At 45.7% G+C, this 12,918-nt stretch overlaps 3 protein-coding genes across 4 annotated transcripts; 2 read left to right on the top strand and 1 right to left on the bottom strand.

The window, feature by feature from the left end:
• Nucleotides 1-1,610: 1,610 nt before the first annotated feature.
• Nucleotides 1,611-2,973, top strand: LOC143392849 (uncharacterized). Its single transcript, XM_076847064.2, has 2 exons — nucleotides 1,611-2,160; nucleotides 2,781-2,973. The coding sequence occupies exon 2, from the start codon at nucleotides 2,785-2,787 to the stop codon at nucleotides 2,917-2,919; it is 135 nt and encodes a 44-aa protein (XP_076703179.1). The 5' UTR covers nucleotides 1,611-2,160; nucleotides 2,781-2,784; the 3' UTR covers nucleotides 2,920-2,973.
• Nucleotides 2,974-3,121: 148 nt separating this feature from the next.
• Diablo (diablo IAP-binding mitochondrial protein) lies at nucleotides 3,122-10,820 on the top strand. 2 transcript variants are annotated; one of them, XM_076846838.2, is made up of 6 exons: nucleotides 3,122-3,404; nucleotides 4,213-4,330; nucleotides 8,249-8,380; nucleotides 9,267-9,377; nucleotides 9,543-9,639; nucleotides 9,952-10,820. In XM_076846838.2, exons 1-6 carry the CDS (start codon nucleotides 3,253-3,255, stop codon nucleotides 10,146-10,148), a joined length of 807 nt encoding a protein of 268 aa, XP_076702953.2. In that variant the 5' UTR covers nucleotides 3,122-3,252; the 3' UTR covers nucleotides 10,149-10,820. The 2 variants fall into 2 exon arrangements, with proteins under 2 accessions (XP_076702953.2, XP_076703044.1); XM_076846929.1 differs by lacking the exons at nucleotides 3,122-3,404; nucleotides 4,213-4,330 and adding an exon at nucleotides 5,318-5,339.
• Nucleotides 10,821-11,230: 410 nt separating this feature from the next.
• Nucleotides 11,231-12,282, bottom strand: B3gnt4 (UDP-GlcNAc:betaGal beta-1,3-N-acetylglucosaminyltransferase 4). The gene is given in 3 exon segments (XM_076846696.2): nucleotides 11,231-11,533; nucleotides 11,535-12,072; nucleotides 12,074-12,282. Coding segments are annotated over 3 exon segments (984 nt in total). The 3' UTR covers nucleotides 11,231-11,296.
• Nucleotides 12,283-12,918: the final 636 nt, after the last annotated feature.

The following is a 12,918-nucleotide window of genomic DNA, read 5'->3' as shown; positions in this document are numbered from 1 at the left end:
TCTCTCTCACTCTTTCTTTAAAAAAAAAAAAAAAAAAAAGAAAGGAAAGATTAAAAACCAGACATTCAAGGATTGGGGATGAGTGAAGCTCATTGGTAGAGTGTGTGTTAGCATGCAAAAGGCCCTGGGTTCAAGCCCCAACACCAAAAAAAAGACCTATCACTCAACAGAAGCACAGAAGTGTTTGTATTCATCAGCTGAATTCAAGCAAAAATACTTTTTTAGAAAATACTAAAATACTAGGTGACTAAAGTAGGCAGGAAGAGAGGCTGTGATAAAGATAGCAAGGCACAGGAAAGCAGGCCTCACAGACCATCTGTAGATGATGAACTGTACCCTAGATAGTATCTGATGTATTCAGTCCTGTGTTTTGTTTGTTTTGCACTAGCGGGGATTGAACCCAGGGATGCTGTAGCACTAAGTTACACACCCAGCCCTTTTTGATTTTTTACTTTTGAGATAGGGTTTTGCTAAGTTGCTAAGACTGGTCTCAAATTTGAGATCTTACTGCCTCAGCCTCCCAAGTGGCTGGGATTTTAAGCATACACCACCAAACCCAGCAGGGTTTTTGTTTTGTTTTGTTTTGTTTTTTTCCCTGTGTGTGCATATGCTGGGGTTTAAACGCCGGGCCTTGCACATGCGAGGCAAGCACTCTACCACTGAGCTATATCTCCAATGCCTAACCCAGCAGTCTTATGGTCTAATCACATACTATGAAAATAGAGAATGCTTTTTTGTCAGAAAATTGAAGGAAAGGGCAATGATATAAAATTTCTCAGATTCTAACTTTTAAACAAATTCATGTGGATTTCATGTCATGTGGCCTTTCTTAGCTTCAATTACTCCACTTCTGTAAATACCCCAAATTGGGGGCTGGGGATGTGGCTCAAGCGGTAGTGCGCTGGCCTGGCATGCGATCCTCAGCACCACATACAAAAAAAAAAAAAAGATGTGTGTCTGCCGAAAAACTAAAAAATAAATATTAAAATCCTCTCTCTCTCTCTCTCTCTTTAAAAATACATAAATACCCCAAATTGGGGGGTGAGTAGAGGCTGCAAAGTTTAGATCATGTAACTGTCTTGACACAGCCATTTGAAGGATATAAGAGCTTAAAAGTGCACAGAATATAGGTCCTATTTTGAACAGCCCGACTTTTTTATCTTATTTGGTATGGGGCAAGGTTATAAATCTCAGCCATCCTTTCTTTCCTCTGACTAGGTAAGACATTGAAGCCCTTCAGATGACCAATTCTCTGGGGGAGTGATTACTACTTCCTGAGCAGCTTGATAATGTTCTGCTCCTGTTTTTAGCTAGGCTGTGGCCAAGGCAATGATTTGATAATAAGAGATCCTGATTAAATTAAGGAGCCATTTGCTCCTGAATGATGATGTTTATAAAATGGTTGATATCCACAGTACCTGCTTTTTCAAAGGTCAAAAAAGTCTTTAAGTAAAATCTAGTATAAGCAAAATAATCAGAAGCAGCATAAAGTTTATACTTTTCCTTGTTACCTCTGGGAAAATGCTCTTTGCTTTCCCACCTGGCTCCTTTAGCCTCACATTTGGAGGCTTGAAATTGGAAACAGATGCCTGGGAAGATGCCTGTGTAAGGAGTCTGTAAACTGCTAAACTCTTCGTAAATTAGAATCTAGTACTCTGGAGCTCTTGGTCATCTAAGCTTGGTTTTCACAGGCACTGCATGCTCGCCCGTATTTTAAGGCAATGGCTTTCCAGGTTGAGTAGATGGGACTTGTTTATTAGAACTATTGGCACCATAGTCCACCTAAAGTGTTTAGACTAGCAAGACAAGAAGAGGCTTGAAATACCCCCTAGTGTATTGCTTATTGAGCCCATTTGAGCCAGGAATTTTGCAAACTCCTGTGGAGCCCTGTGGGCCATGGAGGTGACACAGGCGAGGACAGACAGAGTTGCCAGTGCCACGCCTGGCCTGGGGATTGCCTGCGCAGCTTCCTGAGAGCTCTGGGACCACACCGAGGTTGTAATTGGTCGCTAGACCACACCTAGTTGTTGAGAGCGGTTGCTGCCTGAAGACCTCACAGCTCTGCTCAGATCACTGGAGTGTGCAGAAGCCAACCTTTAGCACCAGAACAGAGAGGAGCCACAAGCTGCGACAGTGGAGGAGTCGTGGAAACTTTGCCAAGTGAGTGAAATGGGGAAAGAGGGAAGCTAATGGCTGGCACTGAGGGGAGCTGCTGGGCAGGCAGCAAAGAAGGTAAAAAGCTGCTTTGATTCTTACCACTGGATTCTGTCTGAGGTGAAGTTAGGAGGGCTGGGACAGGTGCACAAGACACGGTGGAAGGGAGACAAGCCCAGTCGAACTGATGCCCCAGGAATCAGTTTGGCACCCCAGCAATCCTGGCTGGCCAGAAGACAAGCATGCTGGACTACAAAGCAAAGATCCTCAAAGTCTGCTATTGAGAAGCCTTGGGGCCAGGGAAATGGCAGAGGGGCTACAGTGAGGGCCTGTGCCTTCCCTTCCTTCCCAGGGCTGCAGCTTGAGTGATGGGAAAAGCAAGCTTTACTCCACAAGCCCATTAGTGGCACCCGCGGCATTAAAAATTCAGGAGTAGGAGAGCGACTTTTGCTTTAGAAGCAGCTCTCCACTGCAAATGCAAAGCAGAGGGTGTTTTGAAGGAATTGGCACTATTGGGGTCTCAGTTTGAGGGCCAGGACCTGTTTTCCGCCACAACCCCTGCCCAGGACGGGGCTGGCTCGGGAGCTGTCCTCTACGAGCTCAGAGTCTTTCCACGGCTCCCGCAGGGCAATGCCGGCGTCGTCCACCATCCACGTGCTGCAGGTGCTGCGGGAGCTGCTCGCCTTCGTTCTCCTCAGCTACACGGTGCTCATCGGGGCGCTGCTGCTGGCCGGCTGGACCACCTACTTCCTGGTGCTGAAGTGACAGCGCCGGCGCCCCGCCCCCACCGGGCACGAACCCGGCGCTGCTCCGCCCCCCTCGGCGGACGGCTGAGCCCTGCGGGACCGGCTAGCCAAAGAGCTCTGCGCCTGACACGCGCGCCCAGGTTGCCCCTCGAGGGGCGGCCTCAACCCAAACCCCGACCCATCGCTCGCGTCACCACGCGCGACTCAGCTCAGCGCCTGCTGGCCCAAGGCGTTCCCCGCCCCGCGCGGAATCTACAACGGTTGCGCGGCCGTTACAGCCGTTGCCCCGGGCCCCGCCCCCTCGCTCCCCATCTGTCCAATCCTAACTGCTTCCTTGGGTGAGGGCGTGGCCATGGGGGCCAGGTCCTCTCAGGTGAAGGAGGCGGTGCCCCGCCCACAGCTCGCGATGCTGCGTCACTTCCGGCGTGTGCGTCCGGCGTCCGCCCGCCGCGGGATGGCGACTCTGAGAAGTTGGCTCTCCAGAAGCGTAGCCTCTTTCTTCAGGTATGGCTGCGGTCGTGGACTGGGGCAGAAATGGAGGAGGACAGGCGACGCAGAGAGCACTGTGCCGGGTCGGAAGCGCCGGCCTTGGTGCGCGCTCTTCCTTTGGACGCGGCGTCCCGCCCCACTTTGAAGCCCAGTAGGGCTCGGGCTCCGCCTCCGTCTTCGGTCGCGCCTGGGTCCAGCTTCGCCTTCCCCTTTTCTGTTTACTCCGGCTCCCGAAAGCGAGTTCCTCCAGCCCGGGCCGATGTCCCATCAGTCGGACGGCGTCCCGAGGGGATTGAGAGAAGGACTCGGGAGGGAGGGAGAGAAAAGTGGAGGACGTCGTCTCCGCGGCGGGCGCGCGCCGGGAGACGACGTCTCAAAGTCGGCGTTGCCCTCCCGACCTGTCCGCTCGGGGCTTTGCTTTTGCGTACTGGGGACCAAACCAGGGGCTCTCCCGCTCAGCCACAGCCCTTGTTATTTTCTGTTTTGCGACAAGGTCTCGCCAGTTTGTCCAGGCGATTCTAGCCGGAGCTCTTGGGCAAAGCTAAATCCTGCTTGCAGGAGTTTATTTTGGCATCAAGTTTGTGGCAGCCTTGAAGCTACATTTCAGACTTCCACATCTGATGGAAAGCTCCCGACCCTTGGGCCAAGGCAGGGGCTTTCCAGGCCCAAAGCCTCCCACTGTTCTGACACACTTAGTGTCACTTTTAGGCTACTTTCGCGTCCTGCTTGGCCCGGTTTGCGTTTCCAACCCTTACAAGTAAGTCATAGAGGCTTTTTAACAGATTGATGGTCGCACTTTATTAAGTTTGGCTTCTATTTCTAGGTTCCGACAGTGTGTTCCTGTTGTGGTTAATTCTAGGAAACGCTTATTGATAAGACCATGGCACAAAACGGTGGCGGCTGCGTTTGGTGTAACCTTGTGTGCAGTTCCTATTGCTCAGGTGAAGTACTATCATGTGACTGTTTCTTAGCGGTATCCCTTTGAAGACTCAAGTGAACATCAGACAAACTGCTGTAGTTACAGCCAGTCTTCCCAGTCCCCCACATGATGCTGTTTATTGTGCCAGCATTTTCTTTTCCGTGTTGAACAGGTACATTGATGTTACCATTTTTTTATTGTCTCATTTTATAGGAACAGTACCTCAAGTTGCATATGAGTAGAGTGAAATAAAAGAATATCATAATATGTCAACAAAATAATAATTCAGGAAAAAATTAATGAAAAACTTTTGTATGTCATATACTGGGAATCTAAAAGTGAGCAAAAACAAACCCTGAAATTCCTGTTGTCATAAAATTTACATTCTGGGAAGATAGAAGAAAAGAAATATAAAATGTATGCTGGTGATAAGCACTCTGAAGAAAACAAATAGTAAATGGGGAGTATACTAGGAGGGAATTATTTATTATTATTTACAGATGGGTCACGAAAAGCTACTCTGATAAGCTAAAATTTAAGTATTAGAAATCTGAATTACGATTAGAAATAAGATTAGGAATATTATACTATCCAGTGGAGGGAAGAGACTGCCAGGTGGAAGGAATTGTTAGGTGCAAAGACCTAAAAGTATAATCCTAACTACTCTGGAGACTAAGGTGGGAATATTGCAAGTTTTTGAGGCCAGCCACAACAACTTAGGAAGACCCTGTCTCAAAATAAAACTAAAAGGTCTGGCGTTTTAACTTGGAGGTACAGCACTCCAGGGTTCAATTCCCAATATACCAAAGTGGAGGGGGAGGGGGAGGGGGCTAGAAGCAGTAATATACTGGGTGTTTGTTTTGGTACCAGGGATTGAACCCAAGGGCACCACTAAGCCAAATCCCCAGCCCTATTTTGTATTTTATTTATAAACAGGGTTTCACTGAGTTGCTTAGTGCCTCCCTTTTGCTGCGGCTGGCTTTGAACTCAAGATCCTCCTGTCTCAGCCTCCCAAGCCGCTGGGACTACAGGTATAGGTCACTGCACCGGGCTTATGCTGGTATTTTTGAGGAACAGTAAAGATGCTAATGTCATCTGGAATAGAATGAGGACGTAAGGCCACAGGATTAAGTTTGGATCAAATCGTGTGCTTTGTACTTTGTGGACTATTGTAAAGCTTTGAATTTTATTTCTGAAAAAGCCACAGGGTATTTTTATTTTTTATTTTGCAGTATTGGGGACTGAACACAGGAGCACTTTAAAAACCCTGAGCTACATCCCCAGCCCTTTTTATTTTTTTGAGAGGGAGTCTCTCTAAATTGTAGCAGTTGACCTTGAACTTTTGATCCTCTTGCCTCAGCCTCCCAAATCACTGAGATTTGAGGCATGCACCACCACACCTGGCTAAGATTTTGAAAATGCCTAAGCATCTGAAAGAATAGAGTTGCCATGTACTAGATGAAGAGGAAGGATGTGGAAAGAGAACAAGAGTTCTGCTTTAGAAATCTCAGTCTGAGACGTTCAGTAGAAATTTAGGTAGAACTGTCAAATAGGCAGCTGATATGAAAGTGGCACCTTGGGGCTGGGATTGTAGCTCAGTGGAGGAGCACTTGCCTAGCATGTGTGAGGCACTGGGTTCCATCTTTAGCACCACATATAACTAAATAAAACAAAGGTCCGTTGACAACTGAAAATAAAATTAGGACTGAGGATATAACTTAGTGATAAAGTGCTCACCCAGATGTGAGGCCCCAAGTTCAATCCCCACCACCAAATCAATCAGTAAATCTAACTCATTCTGTACTCCAGTGGCCTAGCTAGTCTTTTTCTTTTTGGTATGGAGGATTGAACTCCGGGCACTTAGCCACTGAGGCACATCCCCTCTCCCTTTTTTATATTTTATTGAGTTTCTTAGGACTTCCTTAAGTTGCTGAGACTGGCTTTGAACTGTTGCTCCTCCTGCCTTAGCCTCCTGAGCTTCTGGGATTTCAGGCATACACCACTGCGCTGGGACCAGTCTCTTTTCTCTTATGCCAACCAGCCCTAGATACTGGACAATCCCTTCCATGTGTAACAAATTTTTTTTTTTTTTTTTTCCCTCATTTTTTCTTCCTATGATGCTAAGAGCCATAGCCGAGTAGGAATGACACATGGCATTTTTGGTTGAAAGGTGACGCCAGCAAGCCATTGAGATGATAATGATTATGTTAAGATGTGCATTCAATTGGAGATTAGACCCCTGCTGTCGCCTTGGCCTGCTACTTTGGAGCTCTCTGACTCCCCCCCCCCCCCCCCCCAGAGTTCCCATTGGTTGGGGAAGTGCGGGAGAAGGGATTTGCTGTTGGGGTGGTGTGTCCTGGGAGAATGCCACGTGCGTGGCATTCGCGGGAGTTTTGGAAATAAAGTTTGTTCCTGCTTGAGTGACTCGTGATTTTGTGCCCAGCCAGACTGCGGCACTATGATGCTTGACCATTCTAATCCTAGCTGTCTAACCTGTCTTTGTTTCTGGCCAAAAACCATCCCTCTTTCTGGCCACTTAACATGTATATTTTGATATCTGATGATAGTCTCCATGACATTCTACTTTGTCTGCAGACCATAAGGGAAAGGGATTGAGGGCTACATGTGTGACTTTGAAAATGTTACGTAAGTTCTGTGAGCTTCCATTTAATCATTTGTAGAAAAAGAAGTCATACCTGCAGTGTTGTGAGGAACAAGCAAAAACACCTTGTAAAATTAGCACACTGTGGCTGTGTGCAGTGGCACATGCCTATAATACCAGTGACTCCAGAGGATCCCAAGTTTAAGGACAGCCTAGGAAATTTAACGAGGCCCTAAACAACTTATCAAGACCTTGTCTCAAAATAAAAAGGACTGGGGTTGTAGCTCAGTGGTAGAGCACTTGCCTAGCACGTGTGAAGCACTGAGTTCGATCCTCAGCACTACATATAAATAAATAAAATGAAAGTATTTTGTCCACAACTAAAAAAAATAAAAATTTTTAAAAATGAAAAGGGTTGAGGATGTCGCTCAGTGATAAAGCATCCCGAGGTTTAATCCCCAGTACCAAAAAAAGAAAAAAAAACCCAGCATATTCTGTAGGCTTAAGTTAATCTGTATATTTTGTCAAAATTAGCTTCTTAGAGCTGGGGCTCAGTGGCAGAGCACTTTCCTAGCATGTATGAGGCACTGGATTCAATCCTTGGCACATGTAAAAATAAATAAAATAAAGGCATTCTATCTACAACTACAAAAAATTGTTTTAAAAAGAAATTAGCTTCTTGTGAGCCAATATATCATTCTTCCCTTTGTAGCTTCCCAATACATGTACATGGTAATTACTTGATTGAAAGATGTAGATAAAATTGTTATTTTATCTATAAGAATGTTTGTTCATTTGTTCATGTATCAAAAATTATTTCTTGGGCTGCAGCTGCACGTGATGGCACATGCCTGTAATTCCAGCGGCTCAGGAGGCTGAGGCAGGAGGATCTCAAGTTTGAAAACATCGTCAGCAATTTAGCTAGACCCTGTCTCAAAGTAAAAAAATGAAAAACGGGTTGGAGATGTTGCTTAGTGGTAGAGTACCCCTGGGTTAGATACTCCCCCACCCCTCTCTCTCTCTCTCTCTCTCTCTCTCTCTCTCTCTCTCTCTCTCTCACACACACACACACACACACACACACACACACAGTACTTTGCTCTCTGGAATGGAAAATGGGGGAAAAAAATAGAAGGCACACTCTTTTTTTTTCTCTGTATTGCCTAAAATAGCCATCATAAAGCCTAAAATAAAAATTAGCCCAAATAAGTATAGCACAGTTGCAGTGTATAAACAACCATGAGAATTGTTTTTTCTTGGCTGTCCTTAATGAAGTTCTCAGCATGAGCTTTATTTTATATAGATTGGAAGTCAAATGATGATGTTTGTGTCTTTCAGAAATCAGAGCCTCATTCTCTTAGTAATGAAGCATTAATGAGGAGGGCTGTGTCTTTGGTAACAGATAGCACCTCCACCTTTCTCTCTCAAACCACATATGCGTTGATTGAAGCAATCACTGAATATACTAAGGTAGGTCTCTTGCTAAGTCTTTGATATTCTCAACCAGTTGTTTGCAATTATGGCTCACAACCTAATCTGGTGGGATGTTTATTTTATCAGAACTTAGCCCAGCTCATTTATTTATGCATTGTTCTTGAGTAGTTTTAATCCTCTGTTGAAGCCTAAAATATTTACTGTCTAGCTTTTACCAAAAAAAAAAAAAAAAAGCTGCTTGAGTCTTCATTAATTTTTTTTTTTAATGCTTTTTGTAGAATTCCCCTCCTTTTTTTTTTTCCGGGGGCGGGGCGTGGTGGTGGGGATATATAGTAGCCCTATATATAAAACATGCTCCAAGATAATCTGGTTCAAAAAGGGATAAAAGGGCCCAAAGTCTACCATCAGAGGTTACCCTGTGAGGATTGTTTTAAAACCACTGATTAGAGCTAAAAGAAAAGCGTATATGGGTATTTAAAAGCAGCCAGGTACTGTGATATCTACCTGTAGTCCCGACTAAAGGGACTGAGGCAGGAGGAATTGGAAGCCAGGCTGACTAATGAATAACATGGACCTGATCTCAAAAAAAAAAACTTTTTTTTTTTTTTTTGTAAATGCCTTATTTACATGTTTATTTTGTAAGTACTTTTTTCCCCCTCAACCTTTTGATTTTTCCTCTACATTATATTCTCTTTGCATCTGAATTGCTAGCACATTTTTAAAAACACACGTTTTAGGTAAAGATATAACTGTTCTGGAATGATGCCTTTATTTCTTAAGAGTAGTGTAATTTCAGTGAGGCACAAGGACTGGAGAGCCAGTTTGTTAAAATGGGACTTCACCTCTTTGAGGTATAAATATCACTAATCCTTCTAATGTACCTCACTTATTTTACACAGATTTATTTATTCTGTATTTGTAGGCTGTTTATACCTTAATTTCTCTGTACCGACAATATACAAGTTTACTTGGGAAAATGAATTCACAAGAGGAAGATGAAGTATGGCAGGTGATTATAGGAGCCAGAGTTGAGGTAAGCAAAAGATTGTCAAGCATTTCTGTATTAGTGTTCCTACCTCATTGTGATGTCCAAATTATTGGATTAAAGTGTCTAATAAACTATTCATTCTAGATCTGCTAGTTTGAATAAATCCATTTAACTCTTTGCATTGCCTAAAGCTTTTTGCTAACTTTACAGATGACTTCAAAACAACAAGAATACTTGAAGCTTGAAACCACCTGGATGACTGCAGTTGGTCTTTCAGAGATGGCAGCAGAAGCTGCATACCAATCTGGTAGGTTGAAGGGTTTTTTTGTTTTGTTTCTATAAGGGAAGTACCAGTTGATTTTTCATCTAGCTGTAAGATTAGAGATTTAGATTAGATGATGTAATTGATGGCCATTATTTAGCTTTGAGGAATCTTCCCCATTTCCAAAATAACCAATATTTTATTTGCATATTAGGACAATTGACCACCCTTGTAGCAAGACCAATTAGGGAACATGACCCCAAGAGGGACTCACATGACAGCCTCAGGGCCCCAGGCTTTCCTTGTGTCTATGTGTGCCTTCTACCCTGCTCAGGCAGTTGTCCCATCTTTTGGCAGGAGCAGATCAGGCCTCTATAACTGCCAGGAACCACATTCAGCTGGTGAAATCGCAGGTGCAGGAGGTGCGCCAGCTCTCCCAGAAAGCAGAAACCAAGCTGGCTGAAGCACAAACACAGGAGCTACACCAGAAATCACAAGAGGGAAGGGACGAGAGGGCCGACCAGGAACAGGAGGCCTACCTGCGTGAAGATTGAGGGCCCAAGCTGGCTGCCCTTTCTACCCACTCAGTGGGGAAAGCAGAGGTGGATGCCATCCACCCAGCACAGCACAATTCTCTCTGCACAGAGAAGAGGCGGCAGGCCCTACCCTGGCCTATTAGGCCAGAAGCCTTTGTGAGCTCTGAATGCCTGGCCCTTTCCCCTATGGTCTCAGCTTTTACTGGACCTGGTTGTTAGTCCATGGGCACTGTATGTGCCCTGTTTAACCTTGCACCCCCCTCGGCATACCTGCTTTCTCATTTTTAACCTTATACCCAAAGTATTTCACCGGCCAGGGCCAGAGAGGGGTCTTTTAGTCACTTAAGTTCAATAGCTGTTTAACCTCAGTTTCAAGCTTACTCAGATTTTCAAATATGATTTAGTATTTATTCCCTCCATAGGAATTTGAGTTTGGTGGGGAAGGGGAGACTGTCAGGTTTTTAAGATTGCTCTTTAAGCATATGTAATGCCTTCTCTGATATGGCCTTACCACCAGCTCCTTGGACAGGTAAGGCCAAGGAGCCAAGAGTGTAACTGTGAAGGGAATGAATGCAGAGTGTTCGCCTGGTGCTCCCAACAGGACTTGACTTAACACATGCTTCTTGTGTTTCCTTCTTTGAGTTTCTCTATTGTAGCCAAAGGAGAATATATATATTTTTTTCCACTTAATTTTTGTGTCTCTTCTGGGGCCCTATGCAGTCACCTTCCTTCATTGCCCATTGCAGAGCCCCCAAAGGGCCCTAGGGATTCCCCCATGGGTTTCTGGCAGTGTTTGCTAAGTTTTGGCTCTCATCCAGTAATGCTGGATACACCAAGTTTTAGCATGTTTTTTTTTTTTTTTAATTTTTTGTTGATCTTTGTTTATATGTGGTGCTGAGGAGATATATATGTATATATATGTATATTTGTATATGTATATATGTATGTGTATAATGTCTGTGAGTGGAGCCCCAGCCCCAAATTTTAGCATTTTTAATGAGAGCTAACAAGATAGGTTAATGAGAGCTAACAAGATAAGAATGGTTTGCAAAAATGAAATCGACATTTCTTTTAGACCCTCAAGGATCCGTTTTTGAGGTTTTCAGTTTGTCTTCATGATAGAGAATCACCTGAGTCAACTCTAGGGCTGTCACTCCACTCACTCCTCAGTGCTGAAGCTTGAGGGTAGCTGCACACTTGAGCCCCTTGTCTGTCACCAGTGCCCACATGGTCCACATTTCCAGAGGATTCAGGCAGTGTACCAACAGGAGCCCTCTATATAGGCAAGGGTCCAGAGCTTGCCGTATTCCAAATGTTTTAAAGCCAGCATGGTGTGTGGGGTGTACCCCCAGCTTCTTCAGGCACATGCCCACAAAAACATTAATAGGAAAGAGCTCACTCAGTCCCCTCCACGGCTGCTTGGAGGTGCCTCATTGTGGCTCTGGACATGACATAGCCTCCACCCCCAGCATAGGGTGGGTAGTGGCGTGCCTTATACATGGAGGGTGGGATGAAGTATTTGACTCTGGTGTTCCTATTGGGCAGGGCCTGGTGGATGACATCTCCCACCAGGAGGTCCTGGGCTGGGTCCCAGCCATCCAGGAACTCTAGCACATTGGGGACATGGACAAAGACATCATCATCTCCCTTAAGCATGAAGTGGGCATGAGGACAAGCACTTGCCACCCAGCACTGTAAGTGCAGCTCCTTAAGGGTTAGGTTGAAGAAATCCTCCACAAAGTCCCACTGTAGGATATCATCAAACTCTCCACTCTCATAGGCCAGCAGCTGAGCTGGGGGTGTGGGCCCTGCCCAAGTGCTGCGGATAGCTGCACGTTACTCCACGTGACCAGGTTGTGATTTGATGGCCAAGAGCAGGAAGGTGTCCTTGGCACAGCCTGAAGGCTCCAGCAGGATGGAGAAATTTCTGCAGTGGTGATAAGAAGAGGCGGTGACGACCAGGCAGGGATAGGGAAGTGTTAGCCACTGTGCGATTGGGTAGGCACTGGCTGTGGTGAGCCCCAGAGGGTTCCCAGAAGGGTTGGTGGGTCTTGAGGTCCCCTGCCAGGGGGGCCTCCTCCTTCAGAAAGAGCAGACAGCTGAGCAGTACCACGAGACTGTAGAACAGCAGCCAGCCCAGCCTGTGCAACATGGTGGGCCCTGCAGGAAGAGAGTGCCTGAGCCATTCCTATGCCCCACCCCTGACCCTGAGAGCTGAGCAAAGAGTCCTGTAACCCTGCAGCTAGTCTTTGCTGGCCTTCATTCAGGATTGCCTTTTATTCTCAACATATCCTTTGGCTCTTTGATTTTCTTCCCACCCCCAAGGATGAACTAAGTACACCTGCTTTTGCCTGCTTTCTGCTGAGGGGAGGGCTCTGGGGTCAGTGTTTACGGTGTCACATTCACAGCCTTTCCAGGAAACTACTTGACAAAGTTTCAGTGAAATGGGGCAAACTTAGTTTAGCTTTGCGTCAAATTCATTCTAAGCTTGAGATGACATTCAGAGCTCTTCAGATCCAAAACTACTGCACCAGTTAAATGGCAGGCACTGTGTTGGGTGTTTCTGATGACAGAGCCCCAGGTACTGAGGTTAGGGACTGGAAGCTATGCAGCAGGGTAGCAAGAAAACACTCCCCACCTATCTTCTCTCAGCCTTCTGGATTTCTTGGTGGAATGAGCTGAACTAAGGTTTCGGACAAGAATCACACAGCATGACAGGAAGAAAACCTGTATCAGGGAATATGCACTAAGGCTACCCTGCCACCTTAGCCCTTCCTACAACTACTGA

This window comes from Callospermophilus lateralis, chromosome 1 (genome assembly GCF_048772815.1).
Source record: "Callospermophilus lateralis isolate mCalLat2 chromosome 1, mCalLat2.hap1, whole genome shotgun sequence".
In the NCBI taxonomy this organism is placed as follows: domain Eukaryota; kingdom Metazoa; phylum Chordata; class Mammalia; order Rodentia; family Sciuridae; genus Callospermophilus; species Callospermophilus lateralis.
This window is presented reverse-complemented; position numbering and strand designations above follow the sequence as displayed.